The sequence below is a fragment of the Lithohypha guttulata genome (assembly GCF_036872675.1).
Source record: "Lithohypha guttulata strain CCFEE 5908 chromosome Unknown scaffold_5, whole genome shotgun sequence".
Classification (NCBI taxonomy): Eukaryota; Fungi; Ascomycota; class Eurotiomycetes; order Chaetothyriales; family Trichomeriaceae; genus Lithohypha; species Lithohypha guttulata.
In genome coordinates this window covers 470,763-496,521 of record NW_027042754.1, presented here as the reverse complement: position 1 = coordinate 496,521, position 25,759 = coordinate 470,763, and the positions used below count along the sequence as shown (strand labels likewise).

The 25,759-nt window shown below is 48.6% G+C and overlaps 10 protein-coding genes across 10 annotated transcripts; 3 read left to right on the top strand and 7 right to left on the bottom strand.

Moving 5' to 3' along the window:
* Positions 1 to 1,094: 1,094 nt before the first annotated feature.
* LTR64_006630 (uncharacterized protein) lies at positions 1,095 to 1,739 on the bottom strand (the record flags this gene model as incomplete). The annotated part of the gene is made up of 2 exons (XM_064900959.1): positions 1,095 to 1,382; positions 1,476 to 1,739. 2 exons carry the CDS (start codon positions 1,737 to 1,739, stop codon positions 1,095 to 1,097), a joined length of 552 nt encoding a protein of 183 aa, XP_064752035.1.
* Positions 1,740 to 2,547: 808 nt separating this feature from the next.
* On the bottom strand, positions 2,548 to 3,213 carry LTR64_006629 (uncharacterized protein; the record flags this gene model as incomplete). Its single annotated transcript, XM_064900958.1, has 1 exon — positions 2,548 to 3,213. One exon carries the CDS (start codon positions 3,211 to 3,213, stop codon positions 2,548 to 2,550), a length of 666 nt encoding a protein of 221 aa, XP_064752034.1.
* A 413-nt stretch (positions 3,214 to 3,626) lies between these two features.
* On the top strand, positions 3,627 to 4,775 carry LTR64_006628 (uncharacterized protein; the record flags this gene model as incomplete). Its single annotated transcript, XM_064900957.1, has 2 exons — positions 3,627 to 3,736; positions 3,791 to 4,775. The coding sequence occupies 2 exons, from the start codon at positions 3,627 to 3,629 to the stop codon at positions 4,773 to 4,775; spliced, it is 1,095 nt and encodes a 364-aa protein (XP_064752033.1).
* A 2,559-nt stretch (positions 4,776 to 7,334) lies between these two features.
* On the bottom strand, positions 7,335 to 8,354 carry LTR64_006627 (uncharacterized protein; the record flags this gene model as incomplete). The annotated part of the gene is made up of 5 exons (XM_064900956.1): positions 7,335 to 7,576; positions 7,626 to 7,854; positions 7,907 to 8,008; positions 8,067 to 8,155; positions 8,204 to 8,354. 5 exons carry the CDS (start codon positions 8,352 to 8,354, stop codon positions 7,335 to 7,337), a joined length of 813 nt encoding a protein of 270 aa, XP_064752032.1.
* A 792-nt stretch (positions 8,355 to 9,146) lies between these two features.
* On the bottom strand, positions 9,147 to 11,027 carry LTR64_006626 (uncharacterized protein; the record flags this gene model as incomplete). The annotated part of the gene is made up of 3 exons (XM_064900955.1): positions 9,147 to 10,420; positions 10,468 to 10,597; positions 10,647 to 11,027. The coding sequence occupies 3 exons, from the start codon at positions 11,025 to 11,027 to the stop codon at positions 9,147 to 9,149; spliced, it is 1,785 nt and encodes a 594-aa protein (XP_064752031.1).
* A 1,425-nt stretch (positions 11,028 to 12,452) lies between these two features.
* GTT1 (bifunctional glutathione transferase/peroxidase) lies at positions 12,453 to 13,263 on the bottom strand (the record flags this gene model as incomplete). Its single annotated transcript, XM_064900954.1, has 2 exons — positions 12,453 to 13,173; positions 13,223 to 13,263. 2 exons carry the CDS (start codon positions 13,261 to 13,263, stop codon positions 12,453 to 12,455), a joined length of 762 nt encoding a protein of 253 aa, XP_064752030.1.
* Positions 13,264 to 14,477: 1,214 nt separating this feature from the next.
* LTR64_006624 (uncharacterized protein) lies at positions 14,478 to 16,162 on the top strand (the record flags this gene model as incomplete). The annotated part of the gene is made up of 2 exons (XM_064900953.1): positions 14,478 to 14,675; positions 14,750 to 16,162. The coding sequence occupies 2 exons, from the start codon at positions 14,478 to 14,480 to the stop codon at positions 16,160 to 16,162; spliced, it is 1,611 nt and encodes a 536-aa protein (XP_064752029.1).
* Positions 16,163 to 16,645: 483 nt separating this feature from the next.
* Positions 16,646 to 16,986, bottom strand: LTR64_006623 (uncharacterized protein; the record flags this gene model as incomplete). The annotated part of the gene is made up of 2 exons (XM_064900952.1): positions 16,646 to 16,838; positions 16,883 to 16,986. 2 exons carry the CDS (start codon positions 16,984 to 16,986, stop codon positions 16,646 to 16,648), a joined length of 297 nt encoding a protein of 98 aa, XP_064752028.1.
* Positions 16,987 to 17,557: 571 nt separating this feature from the next.
* LTR64_006622 (uncharacterized protein) lies at positions 17,558 to 19,327 on the bottom strand (the record flags this gene model as incomplete). The annotated part of the gene is made up of 3 exons (XM_064900951.1): positions 17,558 to 18,854; positions 18,901 to 19,214; positions 19,262 to 19,327. 3 exons carry the CDS (start codon positions 19,325 to 19,327, stop codon positions 17,558 to 17,560), a joined length of 1,677 nt encoding a protein of 558 aa, XP_064752027.1.
* Positions 19,328 to 21,197: 1,870 nt separating this feature from the next.
* GTR2 (GTP-binding protein gtr2) lies at positions 21,198 to 22,284 on the top strand (the record flags this gene model as incomplete). Its single annotated transcript, XM_064900950.1, has 2 exons — positions 21,198 to 21,253; positions 21,306 to 22,284. The coding sequence occupies 2 exons, from the start codon at positions 21,198 to 21,200 to the stop codon at positions 22,282 to 22,284; spliced, it is 1,035 nt and encodes a 344-aa protein (XP_064752026.1).
* Positions 22,285 to 25,759: the final 3,475 nt, after the last annotated feature.

The following is a 25,759-nucleotide window of genomic DNA, read 5'->3' as shown; positions in this document are numbered from 1 at the left end:
TATGCAATATGGTTTGTTCTAATGAGCTTCGAAGCTGATGAACTCTGCTGCCCCTGAACAACAGCAGAGCTTGGCCTGGTCAAGACAAAAGGGGTTACCAAGTACTGCACCGTCGCTTAATCTCACAAACTTCCGCACTATACTTCAACCTCACCCCTATTCTGGTTAGATCCATGTGTGGTCGTCATGAACTCGAGGTACAAGCCGTGGAGTATCGTTGGCTCTGGAGTGCGTGCACTACCTGGGCGGCCTTGACCAGTGCTGAGGCCTGCCACATGGCGTCGAGGAATACGCATAACAGAACCTAGAAGTATACGATACTTCCGGTCAATGATATGATCGATCAGATCTGCAGCTTCGCAGAGACGCCTCTGGCAAGATGCCGACTCGCTAAATTAGGACACGTACTCGGCCTTGTTCCTACACACTACTGCCGTCGGCTCGAAAGTCCACCATGGTGAGGCCTCAAGCCAGCAACTTGTTCGTCGCAGGCATTATCCTTCTCTGCACCATCTACTGGCTATACAAGCTCTCAGCTGCATCCGATACCTATACAGATACACAATACTTGCCAGACGAGGACAAAAGGATGCTTCAAGCTGATCATGGAGGTTCAAGAGTTCGGTTCGTTCACTCTCATTCTGCGGGACAATACGACGCGCACGAGGCAGACCCAATGGATGAGGTTGCTCAAAAGCTGGTGGTTGAAACAATGAACAAGCTGTATCACCTGCATCAAGACATAAAGGCTGATCTTGTCAACTCATGAGCAACGACGAGCTTGGTCAATGCACAGTGAGTGCAGACACAAGAGGATGAGGTCCTGAACCCCCACTACTATCTGATTCAATGCGACAGAACACCACGCTCGGAGCATACAAGATGAACCTTGCAGCAGGAACGTAATCATGGAAGACGCTGGACTAGAAGAAGAGCATAATTCATTTGCAGCTGTCGAGGAAGACTACGCGAACAAGCCGGTACTGGATTGTTTCTCTTGAAAACTCCATTTGAGACCAGCTGCAAATGCAGTAATACCTTCAGCCTCAACGAAGGCTCAACCGTGATGTTTTAGGCCTGGATTCCTTCACTGCTCAATATGGCCATTCATCCGCTCCCGTCTCATCCCCATCATCGACTCCAGGAATCCAATCATCGTCGTTCGCATCTCCAATCACCCGTAAGACCTGGTCGTCAGCAAGCGGGTCTCCATGTCTGGTCCATCTCTCATTGAAACCCTTTCCAAGCCGTCTTCCATTGTCGATTTGCTTCAATGTTGGGTATGGGTTCTTCTGAATCGGGCCAACAGTCCTGGTATTACTGACATCGGAATTGGGATGTGATGAAGCTTCACAGGCTGCAGATGTGCATGCACTGTAGACCTGAGTATAGTATGTCAGTAAGCTTCGCCTCGGTATATGCATCATAGACGTGAAAACTTGAAGCACCAATGACTCACAGTCGGAGACACTTACGTTTGCACTACTTTTGCCATCTCCGAGTTGAAGGTCGGAGGTTGGCTTGCGTTCGCCATATACTGAGCATGTACAGCTCGTACCATTGTTCGTCGAGGCCGCCTTGGTGTTGAGTGCAGAGTTGGCGCCTTCGTCATTGCTTGCTGTCTGGACACCCTCTCTGGCTGAGTCCATCACGTTACTCCCTTGCGTGGCTCGGGCCTCTTCTTTCTTTGTCTGCTGGGATTCGGCTCGATCAGTCGGAAGACCAGTCAAGGATGCCATGGCTGCTGGGAAGACTAGGCTGTAGGAATTACCACTTCAACGTGGTTAATGTGGAAGGAAACGATCTGGAAGATGGTGTCGTACTGGTTTCCACTTTGATACATACCGATGTTGGGAAGCATTTGAGGTTATCGCATGAGTCCTGGACAGAAAGCTGACATTGAGCTCAAGTGAAGATCACAAAGAGCCGTTGTAAAGCTCAAGTCATGGTACTTTGCGCCAAACCGTAACGTGTGCCTAACATAGCCCTGGAGTCGAGTCGCAGAAGGTGGAGCACATCTCAGATATGCTCGAGGGGGAGTAGAATAACAATTGAAGTTTGAGAGTTATATGAGAGTACTTCTTGCAATTCCCCAGGTATCTTATTTGATGTGTGCAGGTTGGTAGCGGAAAAGATGTGAGCCTCGTTACACTTTCCTTAGACGATTGTAGCCTACTATTGAATAAAGATACTTGTCATTTGTTCTTCGCTCAATCCAATTCCAGCTATGAGGTAACCGTTTCACGAAGCCGATGGTGTATTCACGGGGAAAACTGCTAATGTGTGTGGTGAACAATAGGAATTGATATTGCTAGTAAGCATGACTGTGCAGTTCCGCAGATGGAAGTACACACAAATCTTGTTAAATACACATGTCCGACCCCAACATAAACATGCATCAGATCCCGCCCAACCGTCCCAACCTTTCAGACACGCCTTGAAACGAAAGAAATCGTAAAGCATAATTCCCAAATTCGAAGACCCAAAAAGAACTTTCCACGTGTTCGAAATTGCGCACTGGTAAGCGCTGGATATGGGAGGTAGCGATCATGACAGCTCGTCTGATTTATCGTAACTGTCATCGTCCGTCATGGGCGGTACATAGTCGCGAAAATTCGCGTTGGCGGGCTCCCGGTCCAACAGGTATGCGAACTTTTGTTTGTGCTTCAGCAGATATGAGGGGACATCCATCTCATTTTCTGGTACTTTTTGATATGGGAAGCCTCTATCGAAGAGGTCGACTCCGGTGCGCACACGGCGGACGATCTGGTCGGGATCTTTGAATTCAGCTCTGTTCCACTCTTGATGACTGAAGGCGTTAATTTTGGCGACGAATTCAGCTAAGCTGGAGAAGCACGTTGTGCAGTGCCAGGCGGCGTTTTTGAACTCGTAGGCAACTTGTGTCATTCTCAATGACTCTGGTAGGATGGTCTCGTTGCCGCGCCAGTATGTTGCTTGAGGATGGTACCATTCTCCGTCTGTTCGGTGGAGCTGGAATGAGTATGGAAAGAATTTGCTCCGAATGTCGACGCGCTCTGGGAAGTCGCAATTCCTCAGCAGGTCGATTGTTTCCGGTCGTGGGATCTCATCGACGTCCGACACTATGATGACATCTCCCATATTCGGTGCCTTTTTTCCAAGCAAGTTGGGAAGTACTTGGGTGACCATAGCATTACGCTGGTAATGCTCTCGGTCCCATGCACTGGCATCCATGATTGCCTCGTCGTTCAGCAAGTGGTATACTTCCAACTACTTCGTCCAACCAGTATCCTGGTTCAAGCAAGCATTATGAACAGTTTACTGGATTCAGACCAGAAGCTGGTGTTTGTGCGGCGCGCTCGGACCTACAAGCATGCTATCGATACTAGGTAAGGGGAAATGATCCTTTGGCTCGGGACTGAATGCTAGGCTCAGCTGCAAAATGGAAATGGTGGCTTCTCTTGCCTTGGCCAAGAATCCCAGACCATACCAGTATACAATCAAATGTTCCTCTGATCAGGAGGCGTCGTGGCCCCTGCACACAAGGTCAATGCTATAGCTTCAAATCCTGGGGTCGTCGCAGTTGTGTTTGTGTTTTGACAGCAGTTCTAAGAGGGTCTACCGTTATCGACTTTACCTGCTCCAACATGGCGACCAAACACAATGCCCTCAAGTTCGGCTGTCTGGCTTTTCTGACAGTGCAGAACTCTGGCTTGGTCTTGACGATGTGGAAATCGAGAACAATCCCAGGCAACAGGTACCAGACATCTACAGCAGTATTACTTTCAGAAGTGATAAAATGTGTTTTAAGTCTATTGGGCTACCTTCTCTCGTCCTATACCCAGCGAAGTGACACAGATGATGAGCCCAACGCCAGAACAGAACAGGACAGCCAGAAACGCAGCTGGTCCAGCAAATTCAGACGACGAGACTTCATAGTCCTCCTAATTCCATCCCTCCTCTATACTATACAGAACAACCTGCAGTTCATTGCTGTGTCCAACCTCGAAGCAGCCACGTTCCAGGTCGCCTACCAGGGAAAGTTACTCACCACTGCCATTTTTGCAGTAATTTTCCTCGGCAAGAAGCTATCGATACAGCAACTCTACAGCATAATGCTCCTCTGCGCCGGTGTCGCTTGCGCTTCGGTACCTTCCTCAAGCACGAAAAACACGTCAACCTCTGCTCATTCACAAAATCACGCGTTTGGTATTGCAGCTGTATCAGCAGCATGTATCATTTCCGGATTTGCAGGTGTCTACACTGAGTCTATTCTGAAGAAGACCCAGCAAGGCGAAGAGAATGAGAGTAAAGAGCGGATGTTTTGGCTACGGAACTTCCAGCTCAGTCTTTCCAGCCTGGCATTCGCAACCTTTGGTATACTTGCGGTTGATCGAGACGCGATCCGCACGAACGGCTTCTGGCACGGCTACAACAACTGGGTCTGGGCAACAATAGTGCTGCAAGCTGTTGGCGGACTTACTGTTGCATTTGTTATCACCTATACCGACAACATCCTAAAAGGCTTTGCGACTTCGATCTCGGTCATCATCTCCACGGTGGCCTCGTCCTTGATCTGGGCCTTCCAGCTTACTCCACTCTTCTTGCTTGGAATGGTCGCTGTCCTCGTTTCTACTCGCATGTATGGCATGTCGGCCGTCAAGGCTCTGCCTGCACCTGCACCTCAAATCGATGAGGAGAGTGGCTTGGAAGAAGAGAAGATGGCTCTGCAGCAAGAAGAAGAAGGAAGCGAAGAAGACGAAGAAGCAGCAGAGGAGGCATTGGGGAAAGTATGAACAAATATCCGTGTTTCAATCTCGGAGTGTGTTGTTGGCATACTGTATCATTCTGCTTGAGAGCTGATGGCATGATGCAACGAGGGTCGAGTAAATTGTCGTTTGCATCCTTGGATGTATGGAACGCATAGCTCAAAGACTGCACGGTTGCTAATCTATGCCTTGAGTTCACTACATGACACCTCCATCGTCCAGGAAGCCATATACGAGCGACAGACTGTGGTCCAATGTAGGCTTGGGAAGAAGCCAAAGAAAAGCCTTGCCTTGCCAGAGTGCTGATCTTCTCCACATGCTAGGACACAGGGCGCAAAGGACAGAAACTCTCCCATGATAGATATTCAGGAAAGCGGACACCATGATGAAGCTCACGGTGTTAGAGGTAACTTGGTGGGTACCATTATCGGACGAAACCAGTGTCTGTTTGGAAGGCCGCCAACACGGACCACCGATGACAACACGGCCGAACTACCTGTCACAATGTCCAGCATCTGCTCTTTCAAAGAGTCTCCAACTCGACGGAGTTCACGTTATGACCGTTGTCGAAGCCCTAGGAATATTTCGAAATTCGAGGCTCCCATCCGATGGCATTCAGCACGGAAATGAGCCTCGGGGAGATGTGCTCATATGCTCCAGCCAGAGTTCGGGATCACCCTCGATAACGCAAGATGAGGCAACGGAGAACAGAAGGAAAAGCTGGGCCGCTTTCTGAGCATGAAGTCACCTGCTCTCGAGATTCGTGTGTCGTTCCATGGTGGGCCATCGGAAGGAGGGAGGGACGATTCTCTACATATTCATTTTGTACCAGTATAATCTTGAAACTGGATGTCTCTGAATTGAGAGACAGAGGGCTCGAACAGAGAATTTAGGACATATTGTGGTCTGTGAACCCATAAGTACAGGGTTCTGGTGGGAACTGCTTCGAATAGGAAGATTTACTTTGTCAAGAGATATCGCGTGATGCTCGTTTGGAAAGGAATTGCTATAGTCAAGTCAGATTTCATTTATGTTAGATCTCGCGAAATTCCTTGTTACGTGTAGGTCGTCATGAACAGGGAACACAACTTCTGGCGCCGTGGAAAACTTGGTGTAGACTTTCGCGGCGTCATACTGCACAATGCGAATGCGATCAATAAGCAAGACGTACTGATTTTGAGTCAAGTTCCGTTAGGGCAGACACATTGCTGCCTCCACGACACGTTCGCTCTGAGACTTGATCTGAAGGGTCCCGCTGTTATGAGCACTCAACAGTGCGGGCACTTTTCTGTAAAGGTTAGTCCTTGCACTCAGCCAGTTACCACACCCTCAGCTGAAAGACGTCATCCACCTAAACCCGTGAGGGATATTCTCAAAACGAACGTAAGTTGGTCCATGAAGAAGATCAGTTGAGCTGTTGCACTGTGGTGCGCCAGTCAGTAGGTTCCTTCCTCAGTCTAACGCACAACCGTTGAAACAGAATATGGTCGAAGATATATTGCTGGAAGGCGATGTGATCTCTCTCTTGCATATGGTATCTGCTTGGAACAATGCCCAGTATTTACAGTTCTTCCACTTCTTCCTGGCATATGCTCGCCTCGTTTCACCGGAAGTTCGTAGATATGTTCTCGTGTTAGGGGCAAACACTTCTTTGCATCACTGAACACCAAATCTTGCTCGCCACGAAGTTCTTCCACGATGGTTTCAGCGCCCATACACCTCCTCCTCCTCCTTCTTCAGGCCGTCTACCACTCCTTAATCGTATCCCCTCTCAGCTTTCCACGCATGTTATACTGGCCCTATATTTTCCTCGTTAGTCGCACGACCCATAGCACCACCACAAATAGCTGACATACATCGACGCTGCTAAACGTGTATAACAAGACTCCTGGCACGAATCCAGCGTACATGAATGTAATGAACGCTGTTCTAGGTGTCCATCTGAAATATCTCCACCTGTTCTTGCTCATGTCTATATGTGGTCAGATTAGTTCATGTTTGAAATCTATCGTCACATTGTCCATCTCCGAGCTCTTCTAGCGCTTCTCATGGGGTGCGAGGGTTTATCGTTGTTCGTCGTGTTATTGGGAGGAGGAGGAATTGCTTACACGAGAGTTTCTCGATTGCGGGATCGAACTTCAGAGCTGCGAACACGTCAGTAGGCTAGATGAGGGGGGCGCAAAACGACGTACGTGAAGGGCCCGCCATCTTGTCTGAAGTTGCGCACGAACTTTGAGAAGTTCCGGGGTCTATCTACTTGGTGTCTCAGACGAGGTAGTAAGCTCGAGGTCACGTGCAAACGATGTTCGATGCGGTACGGTCGAGCATTGCTAGCCTACGTACTCTACCAGAAGCTCGACATGCTCGACTCTAGAAGCGAGAGCTGGGTTTGGCAGATTTCATCAACTAACATCGTAAATCATTTTCGAACTTTCTCTCAAGAGCACTATACGGCATTTGCTAATCAGGATGCGAAGCACGCCGTTATCTAGAGCCCTATTGACCTCAGATATTGAGTACTTTCGTGTTGAGCTCTATCGTGGTCGAACACACCTGTCCATGTTCTTTGGCCGTGCGTGACACTATTCATTCGCCTTTCCGCTCCTTCTTGATCTTCTGTACCTCCTGGAAGCTCTTCACTTTCGTCGAGAGGTCGCCCAGTGGCAACTGGTAAGGAAAGTCGACAGATAACAGCATCAATGCAAGAAACTCGTACCAACCTATCAGTGATATGACGAATAAGAGTCCAGCACCAGCATATTGAAGGCGGTCTCCGGTGTGCACGTTACCACTTCCGTACGCGAAGTATGAAGCCGAGAGACAGGAAACTATATTTGATTAGCTGACTGTACAAATCAGTGTCTTTGTGTAACTTACATGTTGGAATTAGGAAGCCAAATATTAACACGAAAGTGACGTTCGTGCGAATGCTGGCGATGAAGTATACCGTGCAAAGCAGGGTCATGCTCACCAGGAAGAAGGCGAACGTCGAGTGGAATTGTCGCATGCTCGTCCAATTTGCTGCCACGTTATCGGCCTCAGCTCCGTAAGCACCGTATGCGTTGTATGATGGCAAAAGAGTCGCGCCGAACGTGAAGAAGAAACCCTGGGTTTAATAGTCAGTTCATATCGAGCCCGCTTCAAGCACCGACACGCACCGAGAACGTGAGAAAGACGGTTGCAGGGAAGGTGTTGCCTAATATCCAGTCGCCAATACCCCCAAGCAAGAGTAACAGTCCACCGATCCAGAAATAGGCTCCCTGAACAAACGTGTCAGCATACAAGTTACAGTGCCGATTGTCATAGCGCAAGGCTTACCACTGTGGCCAACCCAAGTTGATCTGAGCCGTGCCAACCAAGCAGTTGCATTGAAAGTGGCGTGGTGCAAAGCAGGAACCCTGCAACAGCTGGTGCCATTAGCTAGGAAGCCATGCCATCTCAAATCAGTTTCCTACCTATTCCAGTTGGGTTGCCCAATCTCTCCGCCAAGTCTCGCTTGAGTTCAGGCTTTGGAGCGAAGTACATTTGTTCAAAAGTTGCTGGTGGAATGCGAGTTTCGGCAGAAGACATGGTACCTCTCTCGAGACCATCTTGTTGGTTGAACATTGTTGACGCTGCGGTATTGGAAGCAGTCATGTTTTCTTGCTAGATTTCAGTACGATGTGCTTGTGTCTCGGATGAAGCGGTGCAAATGATGACTTGCAGAAAGGTGTAAGTGGAGAATCGGCCGTGATGAATGTAGAGGAACAGGTAATACAGGAAGCGACGCAATACAACTGTTTGCTTCGGACTTGGTCGGTTCCCAGTGAAGGTATACCAGTGACAAGGTTGGTGACTTGCCGAAGAGATGGGCAGGGATCCGGGTTTGATCGATGAGCAAACGAGTAGTCATGAGGAAAGAGAGACGAGGTAATGAACGTATCCCTTCGGTGCTGGTCAAACACGACAAAAAGTGATTTGATTATTGCCAAAGCAGGTATTTCATCGTTGCGGCAGGTGCGAACGACACTTTCATGATTTTGGGTCGAAATGTGCCAATTAGCAAGATCGTGTGTTGCTGACGGAGCTGCTACTTGTGTGGACGCAACACTCCAATACCGTACAAAGAATGTTGGCAGACTATTCCACATAACGTCCAAGCAATAAAGAAGCGAAGGTGATTGAGAACCACGCCCCGGCTAGTAAGCCTAGCCACCAAACTACGTGCTGCAGCCATCCGTGGTACTCAACCAAGCCTCAAACAGAACCATCGTAGAGATTCTGGAGAACCGATCACCGAAGCGGGATGGAAACGATGTGCTCTGCCGCCTCGTTCAAACGTGGTTCAAGAGTGAATAGAATCAGTTCATGTGTTCACTGATCTTACCCTTGACCTGATTGCAAGTACCCAAACAGTGATCAGCCACCACCACCCAGGAACTTTCGTCGAACGTTTCGAGCACGCTCCTCAGAAAAGGCATCTATCTTGACCGCTATGAATATTATCTCATACCCACCACGTACCGGGTCGCGCTCACTTTGCTGGACCCGAAGTCTCCACTGACCACATCGAATCACCCATTTTCCGTTTGTGTTCACTTGGGACGGGGGTGGGATTGTGTGTCGCTTTCTCTTCCTCGAAGTGTTTGTTCCTAATTCAAGCCCGGCTTGCGATGCACCTCGAGTCTGTGTCGAGGCTCGTGTGCGATCCGGTTCTGGTTGTAGCTGCGGGTTTTGGACGCTTTCTTGCCGGAAATGCTGCAAAGATACTGAGACGTTTGATACGTCTTCACTCATTGCATCGGAGTCTTCGCTAGTGTCATCAAGTCTACCTCGACCATGACTCATGTCTTGTCCTAATAGTGGTGACGCCCGGTCAATCTCGTATCGCGCACCATCTAACGAAATGTCGGTTGCACGCTCGAATCGAACTTTGATTCTATCTTGGCTCAGAGGGGTGTGTCCAGGGCTGGCACGAGCAGGACCTTCTCCTCCTTGTAGCAACATGGCACCTAACGGTGCGTTCGTAGGTAAATTCATCTTGTTCGCAACGACTTGGATGAGGCTTGATACCCTTGCTTTTGACAGGCCGTGGAAATCCAGTCGCATATCGTCGATATCCAGGACGGTCGTCTCGCCTCCAATTTCGACCACGAGTTCATTAAGGTCATCATCCACGAATGGCCGAGCATATTGGACCCAACCGCCTTTTACATCCTGTTCATTTTCCGCGTTGTCCGCCTTGTAGGAGATACCAGAAGGCTTGATATCCTCTATACGCAAACAAATTTCGCTCTGCTGTCGTTCCAGGTTGTAGCTTATATCGTGGGCAATAATTCTCTGCTCAAGACCTCTTAAGTGAAAGTATCGACAATCACGCAGCAATTCCTCTCGGTGAACCTCGTTCGTTATAGGCAGGGGATAACCCCTTAGCAAATGCAGCAACTGTGCAAATGTTGCGGCAGATCGACCGGGGACATATGGAGGTGTAATCGAAGGTGGACGTAGCAGTCCACGCCGATCCACGCCTGGAAAGACCTCTCCTGGCGTAGAAAAGAATACCGCAAAGCCGAGCGAGAAGAAGTTCGGTGAGTTGCCAGGATCTGAGAATAGGTCTTTTGGTATTTGGAAATGTTGCTCGCCTATTTGTATGAAGATCTCTGACTCGAAAAGTTGATCGATGAGGCGTGGTACTAGAACAGATCAATGGGATGTTCCATGGCAAGCTGTTCACACATACGACTGTAAAATTGAGCGTCTGCAAATAATTTTACAAAGTGACCACCGTCTCGAGGCTTGACATAATAGCCTAAAAGGGTGAGTTGTAGTTCTATATAAATGCAGACCGCCTTTACCTTGAAGATGACGTGCTACGTCGCGGAAGGTTTCTGGATCTCGGTCAATGTATAATGTTCTTACACCCCCAGATTGTTCATTTTGTCGAATCTGCTCCTCAAAGAATTGAGTGAAATAGGATGGGGCATCGGACGAAATTGAGGCGCCTGACAAACGAAACAATTCTGATCCAATTTGAACAGGAAACACTTTTTCTGGAGGAAGAATTGAAGGAGGATGCCCAGTAGGAGTTTTGCTACCTCTTCCAGTAACTCCAGGTGCTAGGCGCCCTGACGACCCATGCTGTCCTCGGGCCTGTGACGAAGTGTGACTGCCACCTCTCAATGCTCGAACTTGTCTCTGACCAGTCCCAGATCGACCAGGTTGCGTTTGTGCAGTGCTTGAGTGAGCTTCAGAAGACGAAGACTCTTCGTCATCAGCAGAACCTGGCCCGTTACCCGACATTCGTGCCAAGGCAACTCCTCGGATATTGTGAGAATAAAATTGCGAGCGACGCTTTTGCTGAATCTCACAGCCTTGTTTGCTAAAAGAAGTTTCGACCTCCGTTTCAGCGCAGACTTAGGAGGAGCGTGACCATTCTTCTTACCCTCTGATGAGCGGACTGTCGAAGCTACACTCTTCCCACTTACCAGCACTCTACTAGCCTGCGATTAGTCTTCGGGGTTCTGTTCAGGTGGGCGTAGTGCGAAAAGAACACCAAAGCTTTCAAATTCTTTGTTGGCTTCGTCCAGCAGCTCATCCGCAGGCTTGTACGTCGGATGTAATGCAAAGTCAAGATGTGGAGCAAGAGTTGCCTGCCATGGCTGTGAGTCCAAATTGTCAAGATTCAAGTCAGATACGATCTTTGCACTAATAGATTGTTTGCCTAAGGAGGACAACCGACTAGTGATGGTGTTCTGATCGTGGGTATAGTCCCACTACTTGAAATGGCGGCAAACCCGTGTAATGCAGTTTTTGGGAAGGATTTAGCTTCACAAGCAGTGTCTGTGTCCAGGTTGCATCTTGCTGCTCGGTTAGGCGTTTCAACTTTGGTCAGACTTGGAAGTTGCGCGTCCAATATTGGGATGTGCCGGCGCCAGGACTAGTCAGATTTCCTTGGTCGTAAATGTATGCATATGACGAGTTTGTCATTACTAAGTCAATATACTGAGCAGGGTCGTCTTTGTTTGTAAGCTTCAATCTCTTGTCTACGATCGAATCCTGCTTGTCGACTGTGGTAAATCCGTGCTTACTACTAGCTCAATCTGGACAAGCGTGGAGTAAGACTCGCGAGGTACTGGGTTGTGAAAATAGGTGGTCATGGGTTGCCCAAGGTTTGGATGGCGTCGCTTAATAAGCACTGACTCAGTTGTGACTGAATGTCGCGTGATACAAGGACTGTCAAGTAGGCGCACTAACGGTGGCAGGACCGAAGCAACGTGCTGCAGTGCGATCATCAATGACAGTGGGCATATTCAGATTGACACAAGATCGCGCACTATCCTTTCATATACTCGCAGATGGCCATCATCTATATGAACGTACATATTAAAGCGTGCTCGATCATGCTCGATCCTGCGTGCATGCTGCTTGAATAAAAGTGCTAACGTTCTCTTGGCCATAGAAACAGCAAGTACTCAGGACAAAACTTGAAGTCAGCCTTTAGTCTTGGTGTTCCCAGACACTAGATCAAGTGTGACACGAGCTAAGGTTCGGGGTAGTACTTATTTGAGATGCTTGGCCTTCCGGTGCACGGCTCTCTTTACCCTCTCGTCGCTTGGCTAGAGCCGATCTCAAGCCGAGATCCATTTTTCGTTCAGCTTAGATTAATTAGGCCGTCCATAGCACTGAATCCACGATATCAATTGTCCCGACCCCTCCATTAGGTATTTAAAGATTGCTCTTGAAGCTCCCCTCAACGGCTTCGATCTTGGCGATAGATCTTTTATATGCTTCTCGCTTGTATAGGTTGGAAACATAATCCCAAATCCGGGGACAATCTTCCTTGGTCAATCCCGAACGTCCCTTTCCAGCTTCCAATGGAAAGGACATGAGAATATCGGCAGCGCTCAGGTCCTTGCCGCACAAATACTCCCCTCCTGAAGTCGCCAGCTGTGACTCGATCCACTTGAAGTGTGTTTCGAAGTTCGGCTTGAGGAAGATAGAGGTAACTTTGTCCGCCACGCCATTCACAATTGGCCTAATGAAGAACGGTACCGAAGACTGTTTGATTCCTTGCATCAATAAGGTGATCAAGTTCAGGGGCATCAAAGAGCCTTCCGCGTAGTGCATGAAGGTTCTATATCGAATCCAGGCATCAGTCTCCTCCGCAACCTCGCCATCCTTGCCTTCAGGATATCGTGCCGGGACTAGCCATTTACCGTAGTGGTCGCAAAGATACTCGATAATAGTCGCAGATTCGATAAGGACTAGAGGATCTCGTCCATCTTTCCGGTCGATTGTCACCACAGGCGACTTGCCTAGAGGATGTATAGTTTTGAGTCTGGGATCCGCTCGCTTATCTGATCCTCTCTTGTATGTTTCCAAGGAGTATGGAATCTCCAGCTCTTCGAGCAACCAGAGTATCCTGTGCGCTCGGGACACCTCTAGCCTGTGTTTGATTAGCTTTCAGATAAGTATGAGGCCATCACCAGGCTCACCAATGCAAGGTTATTTTAGGTATCGTATCTTCGGTGGCCATCACAGCGACTGTATCGAGATTATCCTTCGTCGGATGACTACAGCAGAATAACGAACGCGTGATTTGCTCTCACTTTGTTGAATAAAAGTCAGGGTATAGTATAGCATGCATATAAAAACTAAGCCATGTGGTTATCGCTTGAAACGTGCCTCGGCTGACGTAACTATGACCCGAGTCCTACCTCGCAAATGCCAGCACAAGGACTCAAAGACAGGGCAACGATCACCCTAGAGGCGAAGAATTAGGAGAGCATGACAGCTACTTGAGTTTCTCACAGTGCTCGTCGGTGCAACGAAACGTGGATGCGAGGTGATCTGCGTGCGAACAGCGCCAAGCGGCTCCTGACAGCATGAACTGGTGTAGCTGTGCGAGACTACTTTCGAAACACGATCAAGAGTTGACGACTCATTGTTTGCGACTCTTCAAATCGAGCCTGCGCCACATGCCCAAATGTTCGATGCCTTCCTCGTACCACCTGCCCATATTCGGATCAGTAATAAAGCCAAGTTTTGCGTACAGACTTTCTACTTGGACTTGTGCATGAGTTAGAACGAGTCCTTTCCAGCCTTGGTTTATCAATGCAGGGTTGGCAGACAAGTAATCGAATGCCTCATCCAGCAGTTTCGGAAACAGACCTTGTCCACGAGCTTCTGCTACAGTAGCGACCCTAGTGAGCTTGATGAAGGGCTCGTCATTCACGTTGCCATGGTCGTTTGGATGTGGCGGATGAGGAGGCGGAACGATTCTCAATGTCGAGACAGGAACCTGTTGATCTTCATTCTCCTTGATTGACTGATAAGCCACCCATGACCATGACCTCGGATCATCCTCATCTAACTCAGGCTCAATCGCGCATTTTTGTTCATCGCAAAATACACGAATTCGAATATCCATTGCGTCTAGGAACACCTGAGGTGCAGCTTTCGGCCTAGGATTAGCTGGAAATCCATTAGGCGCAACGACGTCTCCAGGTGGACTCAACACCTCATCCTGAAAACCCTCGGACTGGAGAGTGGCATGATAGTATCGCAGGTAGTACCACTAAAAGCGTCTCTGGTAATTAGGGAAGGTGGTGCAGATTTACTCGTATCGTAAGAGTCGCTGTTGCCTGAGGCAGACAGAATTTCCCGAGAATCACAACCATGCACAGCGAGAATCAGTAACTGCATGTCTACCAGGCCTACCTACGTGTCTGCATAAGCTCTTACAGCTCTATGGCGTTGTACTATGATACAGCTGCAGTCTTGTCCTCTGCACAAGGACAAGGTTCGCTGAAATCCAGCATATATGGCGATGCAGCAAAGAAGTCGAGACCAACACAAATTTATGCTCTGATCTCACAGACTGCGAAACGCGATGTGCTGCTAAAGGAGGTCATTGAAAATGCTGAGCTGCTCAAACATGAACCGAGGGTATGTCTCTATTTCTGCCATCAGCGTTCCAAAGTCATGGCTGACTGACCCAGTAACTCGTATCTGGTTTACAGTTAACCCCATTACTTGCCCTTCTCCTCTGCCACGACCACTTCTTCGTGAAGTCAGGAATAGCCGCACCATTGAAGCACCCACTACGACAAGCCATCGAGAGAAACAAAAGTCGACTCTTGTCAGAACTTGCACGAGCACGATTAAAGAGAAAATGCGCCTCTTTGGACGCTCTCAAACTGCAGCTGGATGCAGATCACAGACGACAGACGAGGCCTCATCCTCGATGGATGAGGACGAATATTCTGAGATTTGAGGATGGTTACCAGCCTCGCCAGATGTTCCCCAAGTGGAATCAACAGAACAGTTTGGACCAAGTTCTGGAGGCCACAGAGCTCTCGTATTGTCACGACAATCACGTTCCACACCTCTTCGCTTTCTCGCCGAATATTGAGTTAGTCAAAGCAGAAGCTTACACTCGAGGCCAGTACATATTGCAGGACAAAGCATCGTGCTTTCCAGCTTATCTACTGCTTGGTGGGCAGTCGAAAGAGGATATTGGGGATGTACTTGATGGATGTGCGGCACCCGGTAACAAGACAACTCACATAACTGCTATCCTTCAAGAGCTTGGTTCGGACGGCAAGGTATTCGCTTGTGAACGCGACGTTGCGCGATCGAAGACACTCATTTCCATGGTTTCGAAAGCTGGAGCCGCTAACCGAGTTCAAGTACTGGCGAAGCAAGACTTCTTCGCTCTCGATCCGACAGACCCTCGTTTCCAAGAAGTGACCCATCTACTGCTAGACCCTAGCTGCTCGGGAAGTGGCATCCTCAACAGAGAGGACATACCACAGCTAGCATTACCGAACGATCCACATGCAGCGACCAAAAGCAGCAAGAACGACACAGTAGACCAAATGGTGGGATCTAAAAAGCGCAAGCGGGCAGATGACGTTGCAAGGAGCCCAGAGCCAATTCCAGCACCAATGGAAGAAGAAAATCCCGTTCAAGCCACAACCGAACGCTTACAGAAGTTGTCGAATCTGCAAACACGAATCGTTGAGCATGCCATGGCGTTTCCTGCCGCAACTAGAATTACGTATTCCACGTGCTCGATTCACGAGCAAGAGAACGAAGTAGTTGTCTCACGATTACTGGCGTCGCGTGTTGCCCAGGATCGAGGCTGGAGATTGTTACCTCGAGCGCAGCAAGTACAGGGTATGAAGGATTGGAAGCACAGAGGCTGTAACAGCGGTAGTGATAGCGAGAACACATTGACAGGAGATGACCTGGACTCGTGTATACGTTGTCTTCCCGATGACAGTGAGCGCACCATGGGTTTCTTTGTCTGTGCCTTCGTGAGAGACGACAACGTCCAGCATCAAGAGCGAGATGCCTCCCCGTTAGCTGCTCGCAACGGTCTACGGAATGATGACGAAGACAACGACGAAGCTTGGGAGGGTTTTGAGTAGTATAGCTCGCACGTGCAGCAGGAAGTACATGACATGAGAACATAGAGCTATCTGCCGCAACACGACATGCATTGCTGCGGCTGATCTAAGCGAAGAGGGCGCTTTTACCCAAAGTTTCGGGTTTTGATTTAGCATCTAGGTGAACACAAGATCTGACTATCACTTTTGGCAACATGATATTGTCCACTTCGCATGACCAAGATACGCTGTCAACACATAGCACAAGCAGCCACGACAATCCTCCAGTCTAAAAGTCCATCCGCAGTATACGAAACACCTTGCCTGTTCCTTTCCACTGCGCGTCCTTCTCGTCTCCCTCCTTGTGACTCGCCAGAATCCTCGTCTATCTTCGAGAAACCACTCCGACCTGGAGTAAGTGCGGCCTTCAACTTAGAAACGCCCGACCGAGTGGTCGTCCTCGTGACAAAGCTAGTAGCACAACTACCACGGCTTTCCCTCCTCCACGCCTCCTCGTCATGATCCTCAGTAAATCTGCCACATATTGAGCACCACCCAGGAAGCGACGATCGCACAGACGATTTCACATTGTTCCACCGCGACAGCCACCTGATTTTCCTTGCTTGCCGACGCTGGATTTTGTGATAGGATTCCGCGCGACATTTCGAACATGTTTCGCGCGATGTTCTTGATTGCGGGTCTGGTATTGAGCAGCTTTCTGCGAGGGTACTGGAGAAGGCAAAGCCTGGGTCAGGAGCGTACTTCCAGCAGGTATGCCACTGGTCTTGAGGATTAATCTCGTGTTCTGAGCTGAGACTTGGTGTGGATGCGTTGGTGATGTTTTCGTAGTGCTGAGATAAAGCCATGATGAAATTGTGATAGTGCGGTTTGGTATGTCGAAGTGAAAGTGATGCCGACTCTCAAATCGTAGCTCTGCATAGTTTCGTGATACATATAGGATCTCTTGAGGGGACCTGCCGTGCAATAGGCATTATGATCTCGAGCTGTTCATGGCTGGTGCAGATCATCATGGTCCTCATCTTCTGATGTGGTGCTAACAGTATCTGATACGCTCTCCAAAGTGTGATGCTACCAGCAGAGTGGTGCAGTTGTGGATTAGCACGAATAGTACTGCTCGAGGCTGGTGGCATCCATCTATGATTGGCTCAGACAGTCGAGGTTGGCAAGTAGTGGATCCATCGAATGTGCTCGTTTGTGCCAGGATCCACGTTCTCGAGTAGATGATTTGTCCGGGCTTACACGAGCTCTGTAAAACGTAGCGACAATCAGTACGAGCGTATTGAAGAAGCTGAAGCTGAGGGACAACCGTCGTTCGTGGAAACAAGCAACTTAGCATGCGCGAGCTGACCACAACGTGATTTAGATTAAGCTCGGGATGTTGCATTTGATGGCTAGGCACGTAGCGACGCAGCTTTGTCACTTCAGCCATACTTGCTGAAAGATACCACCCATTGGTTTCTCCCCTCGCATTTCTTCCATGTATTTCTCGCTGACGTTAGTAACCATGGCCGACCACCGCCCGAACCTCGTCTGAGCCCAATCGACCATAAAGTGATGTGTTCTGAGAAACTCCGGTATTTGTTTACGAGAAGGATCTGAGCCTCTAAAGCGACTTTCGTACACAGAAGGACCAATTGACAAAGTCTCGAGTCGTGGCATGCTACCACCAACAACATTACCAAATGTCCAATCGAGAAATTTTGTAGCGTGCTCCCTGATAGTGTAATCACCCATCTGAAGGAGAGTGTTAGATTCAGGGAAGTTGCGGATATGCATGGTCTGCAGATTGAGTAACTTTGGCAGGGGTGATTCGCGAATCCTTATCATCTCGTCGTTCCACGGGAACCCAACACTCAGCTCGTTGAGATTCGAACACAAGCGACAAATGTCGTCCGTGCCTTCCTCCCATAGTTGCTGAGTGTAGCCACCCAGGCCGAACGGTCGGCTGGTGTCGATCCTCAGCGATTCACGAGGCTGAATACGTGTCTCGAGAACAAGTTGCTTCAGTGTCTTGCTATGATTGGTCGCAATATCTGCTAAACGAAGGGACATAGAGCCGTTCTCAAACAACAGCGAAAGCATCTGTAGCCCATGGAAGGAGTTCAGGAACTGAACAATTGCCTCCTTGATTGCTGCAGTAGATATTTCGTGACGGAAGAGAAAACGACGAAGTTGTGGTATTGGTTTGGGGTCTGGCGCAGCTTCAGACTTGGCGAAGGTGAAGATAGTAGTCATAGCCATAAAAAATTCGGAACTGCTTACACACGATTCCACAACAAGCTCTTCCAGATTTGTCAGGTAAAGTGCACTCTCAACGTCCTGGGGCACAAGCGGTCCAAGATCGAGACCTACCAGACCAAGCTTCTTGAGATTTCTAATCTGCGCCAGACTCACCACAGTATGGAAAGCATGCAGAGGCTGTGGAACAACATCATAGATCGCTGTTCGCAAGCGATGGTATCGCTCGACCAATGCCTTCTCTTCTCCTATGTTCAGGGCTTTCAACGTGTCTTTGCTGGCATATACCAGTTCTCCCAAAGTTTTACCATCCTCAATAGATCTGCATTCTAGTGATTCCAGGGACGAAGGCAACGTTGTGGTCGGGAGAATCGTCGTGGCCATGGCGTAATAGGAGAGATTTCGGAGACTTCGCCCATGTTTGGCGTTGAGGAGTGTCACCAACCGGGACGATATAGGGCTCCTATGCATGAAACTACAATTCGTTAGCAGTATCCAGGTTCAGCACAATTCTCACTCACGAGAAGGACTTGAGCTGACTTTGTGGGATTTCTTCCACGACCTGCATTGCATAGGTTTCTGGACACCCTGCATCCGATCTTCGTCGCCTCGAGTATTGCGGCTGCGTATGGTCCATCACGCCATCTCTAATTGTGACCTCTTGTATAGCCTTTAGCACATGCTTTCTGAGTCTGAGGTAGCCCCCTGTGCTCCATGCCGAGCTCTTCTCTGCTGGTATCTGGAGGTCTACCACTTTATACAGTCTCTTCAGAGCTATATCCTCCAACCACTTAGAAGTCTTGGAAATGTTATAGAGGTCACGCTTCTGGTCCAGCTTGAGCTCGTCAGTACCTGCATCTCAGCTTGCAAGCAATTACCTACATAGCTGATGACAGCCAATTTCAATTCCGCCGGGAGCTTGAAGAAGTAACAGTTTGCAGGAATCATTGCTGCGTTGAAGAAGTCGAAGCCACATGGTTGAGATGACATTGAACTGGACAGTCGAGGTAGGCAGGGCTAATGTGGTGATGTTTTGGTGGACCTATTGATTAAAGCGCACGGACAACACTGCAGTCAAAGGTAAGGGCAGGGAGCTTGAGGAATAAAAAGAATTGTGAGAATGGATCATGAGATGGCCGTTCGAGCAGGGCGGTGAGCAATATGACTAGTTAGCAGAAGGAACCACCACGGTGAATTGAGGACACAGCTTATCCAATCCGAAACCGATTGGAGGCTTCATATCGTAACGGTCCTCATTGTCCTCAAAAGGGGCTTGCTCGTGCAACGGGAACCGCATCGCGTGATGAGGTATTCTTGAGCAATCTGGCTGTTTGGCAGAGGAACGTGCAGACAATTCGCATACGCGCAGATGAGTCGCGACAATCTCCTCTGGGTGACGGCATCGAGAAGTGGAGAAACGTTATCTCGCAAGAAGTCCGCTAGCATCGCCAACGCGTGTTTTAAGCTTTCAGGCCAGCATAAACCCGGGAGAGAGCCTAAAGATAAGGACTTTGCTTGCTGGTTCAGCTACCAACATTTTCATCTTGCAGTACCACACATACTGTGTGGGTCCGCGTAAGTGATGATTGGGACGGGACCGTCTTCACGGCTGGAATCATGCAATCCTAGTTCCAGATAGAGCACACTTGCGTGGCATAGGGCAAATGTTCTCTACTTGGTGGGAGAGTATATCACTCAGATTCGATTTCGCAAATTGAGAATTGTGCAGGGTCATGTTCTGGTTATTAAAGAAGCAGGTTGGTCCCACTGGGATAGTCCTGAATGATGTGACTCACGGTCAGGGCACTGGGCGATCAAACATTATCTTTCAAGGCCATTCTCTTTCACCGGTCCAGCTTGAAGTTGCAGCTTCCTTTTGGCTAGCGCGTTGAGTCTCTTGCCAAGACAACTACTCTATTGGCTAGCTTGTCCTGCCGTAGTGTGCTGCAAGCTGTACTTTATTCAAATTGTTATGTACAGACTTAGATAGCACAGCGCGACGTGTTTTTACTGTCGCATAGTAATACAGTGAAGCGCTATGGAGTAGAGAGGATACGGAAGTCATCAATTACGCTTCCTTTCGTGACCAAGTCAACCAGACGCAATAAAACTCCTAAGGTAGGAACACCCCCGAACTGATTGCAGCTGCGAGGCTCTATTGTTTTTGCTGCAAAATCCAAGCATTGGTCTTTTGACTTTCACTGCGAAACCTCCAGCGAAAGAATGTCACAGTTCAGACATGTCAAAAAAAAAAAAGGTCTACACAAGTGTACGCTGTGGACTTGCGATGGCCATTTAGCTCACTACAATGTTAGACGTAGGCCACACCTGGACACTAGACAAGACTGTTGCATTGCAACTGCAACGCTATATCTATGAACACACGTGCCTGATCGATCTCCAAGCTTGTTGGCAGAAGACGAACAGATACACACAGTGCTAATACAGATGCCTTGAGCTTTGCTACAACTGCGTCTCGGACCTTGCCTCGGATGCCATCTGTCAACACGGGAGAAGAGGACAAGCTCTAGGATATGTAGACTTGTGTTTGCTCCCCGTGCTTGTGCGAGTTTCTCAAGTTCTCGGAGTTCAACAGCTAAGGTCATCATCATCAGGTTCAGGTGCAAACGAGGTCGATTGACCAGTTTAGCTTTGCTGGTAGGACTATAGTATTTATTCAAACAGCAACTAACAATTCTCAGAGTCCCAGTCTAGAGGACAAAGTACCTGTGCATTCACGGACCGTGAAGTCAGGCCGCGATTGACTGTGGTGAAGCCTCATCGCGTTCAAATGGTAACCACGTGAAGGCACAACAAGATGGCCAAGAACACGCGCCAAGCCAAACCACGTCTGCTACTGATGGGACAACGAAGGTCAGTGATGAGTATCAGCAGGCTTAGTTAGACATACTGAACAGGAATACAGAAGTGGCAAGTCATCGATAACCAGTGTTGTGTTTCACAAGATGGAACCACAAGAGACACTTTTCCTAGAATCAACGACCAGAATACAGAAAGATATCATGAATTCTTTTATGGATTTCCAAGTCTGGGACTTCCCAGGTCAACTCGACTATTTCGATTCGACATTCGACACAACACAGATCTTTGCCGACATTGGTGCTTTGATATGGGTCATCGACGCCCAAGACGAGTATAGCGATTCACTTGCTCGACTCACCACGACTATCATAAACCTTCAGAACACGTTTCCTCATATCAATGTCGAGGTTTTTGTGCACAAGACTGACAGCCTGAACGAGGATTTTCGGTCAGACATCTTCCAAGATGTCGTGCAAAGGGTCGGTGATGACCTCAACGATGCTGGATATATCAATCCCAATGTGTCGTATCACCTAACCTCTATCTATGACTCGTCAATCTTCGAGGCTTTGAGCAGCGTCATTCAGAAACTGATTCCCGAACTTGACGTTCTGCAAAATCTACTGGATACTCTGATCAACAATTCAGGCATGACTAAAGCATATCTGTTCGACATTCTTAGCAAGATATATGTCGCTTCCGATACTCGGCCAGTCGACTCGGACATTTATGAGATCTGTGCGAACTATATCGACCTCACCGTCGATTTTACTGATCTCTACAATTATCCTCGAGACGACCCAAAAAGTCTGGGAGAGCAGATGGAGGAAGTCGAGTCTTCTATGACTTTCGAGGACGGTAAGATGGTCTACCTAAAGGAAATGAACAAGCATCTCTGCTTGGTGACTGTAATTCAGAACAAAGAGGCCAAGGACAAGAAGGGTTTGATCGATTACAATGTACACATATTCCAGGATGCCTTGAAGGCGGTGTTTGAGCGAGCTTGGGAGAAAACTGGAGGTGAAGTGACTGGCGAAGGACAATCTTCGGCTAGACCGGAGCAGAACTCTCTCGAGACGTAAGCTATACTGAGAGCATGTCACATCATCCATGTCTTTTAGTCCGGTATTGACACTTTACGAGTCAGAATCTTTGGCCCAAGCACATAATTGCTACACAGTAAACACTGGCAGGTAGAATTGTAAAATGCTTCACAGCCGTGCAGCGATCGAATGTTTGGGGCCTCAGGACCCCAAGAAGCTTGGAAGAAGCTTGAAATTTTGTGCCGTCTTAACCGTGTACCTTTCCCTCCTCGTCCATCGCTTCCCCAATTCGTGTCCGTTTTCAACTGCACCGAGGTCTTTCGCGCGCTCGACGAGATCATTTGGGTACTACTAGAAAGTATGGCTTGTGAATTGGAGTCAGCACGATGGACTCAAGCCTCTGTAAGTGGATAGATCGTCCAGATCCACTGACTTGCTTGCGTTCAATGAAATGATGATCATGGCATTGTGACCACGCTATCTGAGTGTCTTGAAGTATGCCCTTCTCCTTCTACCGCCGCTACCTCTGGTTATTTGCTTACAGGTCAATGAAATATGACCCTTGGAAAACCTCAATCGCCGAGCGCAGGGAGCTCGGACGAGACCCTTTGTGAACGAGATAGTGTCTCACAGAGGATGTCTGTCCTTGTATACAACGACGGCAGCGAAGACAAAACGAAAAAGCCATCAGGGCAAACATCTAAAGAAGAAAATACTGCCACACGCTTGCCGCAGCATGTGGATGAAAAGAGCTCAAAGCAGATACTCACCTTTCCCTTGAGCGATCCCGAACATCCAAACAACTGGTCAAAGGGCAAGAAGACACTCGTGCTAGCAGGTGGAATAGTGACTGTGCTTCACAGTACATTAGGCTCTAGCCTTCCAAGCAATGCCGTTCCTTACATCGCGCGGTCTTTTAATGTAACGAGCGAAGTCCAAATGATCTTACCGATATCTTGCTTTCTTATTGGATATTGCTTTGCGCCTACAGCATGCGGACCTCTGTCGGAACATTATGGCAGGAAACCAGTAATACTGGTTTCTTTTGTTGCCTTTATCCTCTTCACTATGGCATGTGCAGTGGCACCGACCTGGGCCAGCTTCCTCTTCTTTCGCTTTCTCGTTGGTTTGGCCGCTTCCGCGCCAATCGCCTGTGTAGGCGGAATCTTCGCAGACATCAACTCCGAGCCGAGAGCTCGTGGTCGTACCATGGCAATATTTATGGTGGCTACGACTCTCGGACCAATACTTGCACCACCACTTTCCGGATTCATCGCTGAGAATACGAGCTGGAGATGGGTTTTTGCAGTGGCGACGATGTTTGCGGCAGCCAGTCTACCTTTTGTCCTAATCATGCCTGAAACGTACGCACCTGTCCTTTTAAGCAAACGAGCTGCGCGAATGAGGAAAGACACTGGCAACGAGAACATCATCGCTTATTCGGACCTACAAAAGAAAAGCTTCAAATACGTGATGTCTGTGGTTATGACCAGACCCTTTCGAATGCTGTTTCAGGAGCTTATAGTGTCCACAACATGTCTGTACCTGAGCTTGGTCTACGGTGTTTTCTACTTGTATTTCGCGGCTTACCCAATCATATTTCTTGGACCAAACAGTGTGTACAAATACTCACCTGGCATCGCTGGCCTGACGTTCCTGCCAATTGGTATCGGAGCGTGCTTGGCAGGAGTTTTTTTCTTGTGTTGGGATGTCTTCCTTGCACGAGCCCAAGCACGCAGAGCTCCTTGGTCTCAGCGAGAAGAGTCGCGCCGACTGCCTCTAGCTCTAGTAGGCGGTCCCCTCTTTGCACTCTCGATGCTATGGCTCGGCTGGTCTTCAAAATCAGATGTATACTGGTTAGTTCCTGTCGCATCCGGAGTACCATTTGGGATGGGTTTCGTACTGATCTTCATGGCTATGTTAAACTACCTCAGTGATTCTTACATGACTTATGCAGCATCAGCTCAAGGCATGGCGTCGACTTGCAGGAGCTTGCTTGGGGTCCTGCTTCCGCTCGCAACTCATCGCATGTTCCACAGCCTTGGCATTGCATGGGCGTGCTCTACATTAGGGCTCCTATCACTAGGCCTCGGCGCAACACCCTGGCTATTTATGGTGTATGGTGAGAAGATACGAGCTAATAGCAAGTTTTGTCAAGAGCTGCAGGCCCTCCATACGAAAGAGCTTGAGGAGAAGGAGAAAATAATTGCATCAGCGTCTCATGGTGAACCGGTATAGATAGCATTCAATAAACTGTTTCGTTCTTACTCCGGAATTACTTGGTCCAAGCATACGCATTGTTACTCGAGTACAGCAGATTTTCGAGATTAAGTCCAAGACTCGAGGCTGCTGACGCAAAAGGCTTGCAAGATCGACCGTACTCTTAGCTCAACGCCAAGGCTGCGGACAATGTTTATCAATCCTCAAACTTTTCGTCCTTGTCTTCCTTCTTTCTTTTTTCCTCATCATCAGTAGAGGTGTTAACTACATGTTAATATCTTACCGGAGCTCCACTACGGTGGCTTGCTGAGGGTTATCATTCATCTTATGGGTTTCCTTCCGTTCCCGGCTTCGCAGACGAACGCTTTCTTCTTTTTCCCTTACACATATGGCTCTTGCGCAGACGGTTCGTGAGGTGCCGTGGAGGGGAAGCTACAAAATGTTCCGAGGACTTTCACACTTGATGAGAAGCAGAAAGAATCATACGCGATTATGGTTGGATCTGGCTCGCTGCTTGCGGCGCTGCGTGGGAAGGTCTTTCTGAGGAATTGTAGTTGTTGGTTATTGAGAAATTTACACCCAAACAGCAAAAACACCTCGACTGTGTCCAGCGTGAAGCAGTTGGACGCACAACGTATCGTTCACAGCTCATTCTTATGCAGGCAATGACAGCTTCTCCCTACGACCCTCGAAAGCAGCCTAAATTTTGCGTTGAAGCAGGTCTTGTAGCAAAAGGTAGGAGGAGGGCTAGGAAACGAGACACTACGATACTGTACCTAGCAAAATGCTTTCGCAATTGCTAGGCTAGAGCTCTTGTAGCTGCTAGTACCAGCAGCTAAGAACAAGTTATTGCCTTGGTATTACAAGGCTTTCTTACACGTTTCCGACACTGATTGACTATCTACGCCCTACTGACAATAGTGACCGACGATTGGAATCAGACAAGAGCTCGGCGTCCCTTATTTACACGCTTTCAATACACGCCTGTGCAACCAAATGCTGGAAAACATCGTGTGGGGCCAGATGCGAAAACCGAATATGGGGAGAAAGAAAAAAATAACAGAACAAAGTCTTGTTTAACATACTTGAGGAACAGTCACAAAGGTTTTGAACCATGACAATATGCTCAAGCTCGTTTCTATCCAACCGGTTGTCCCACAGGAAATGCGCCCTTGGAAAATTGACTTAGCGTGGATGTATGAACGCGCGCGCCAACAACGAATCCTAAGAGAAGCTACACAATACCAATTGATCCTGGGAATACTCTTACTAGGTATCTTCTTGCTGTGCCCGA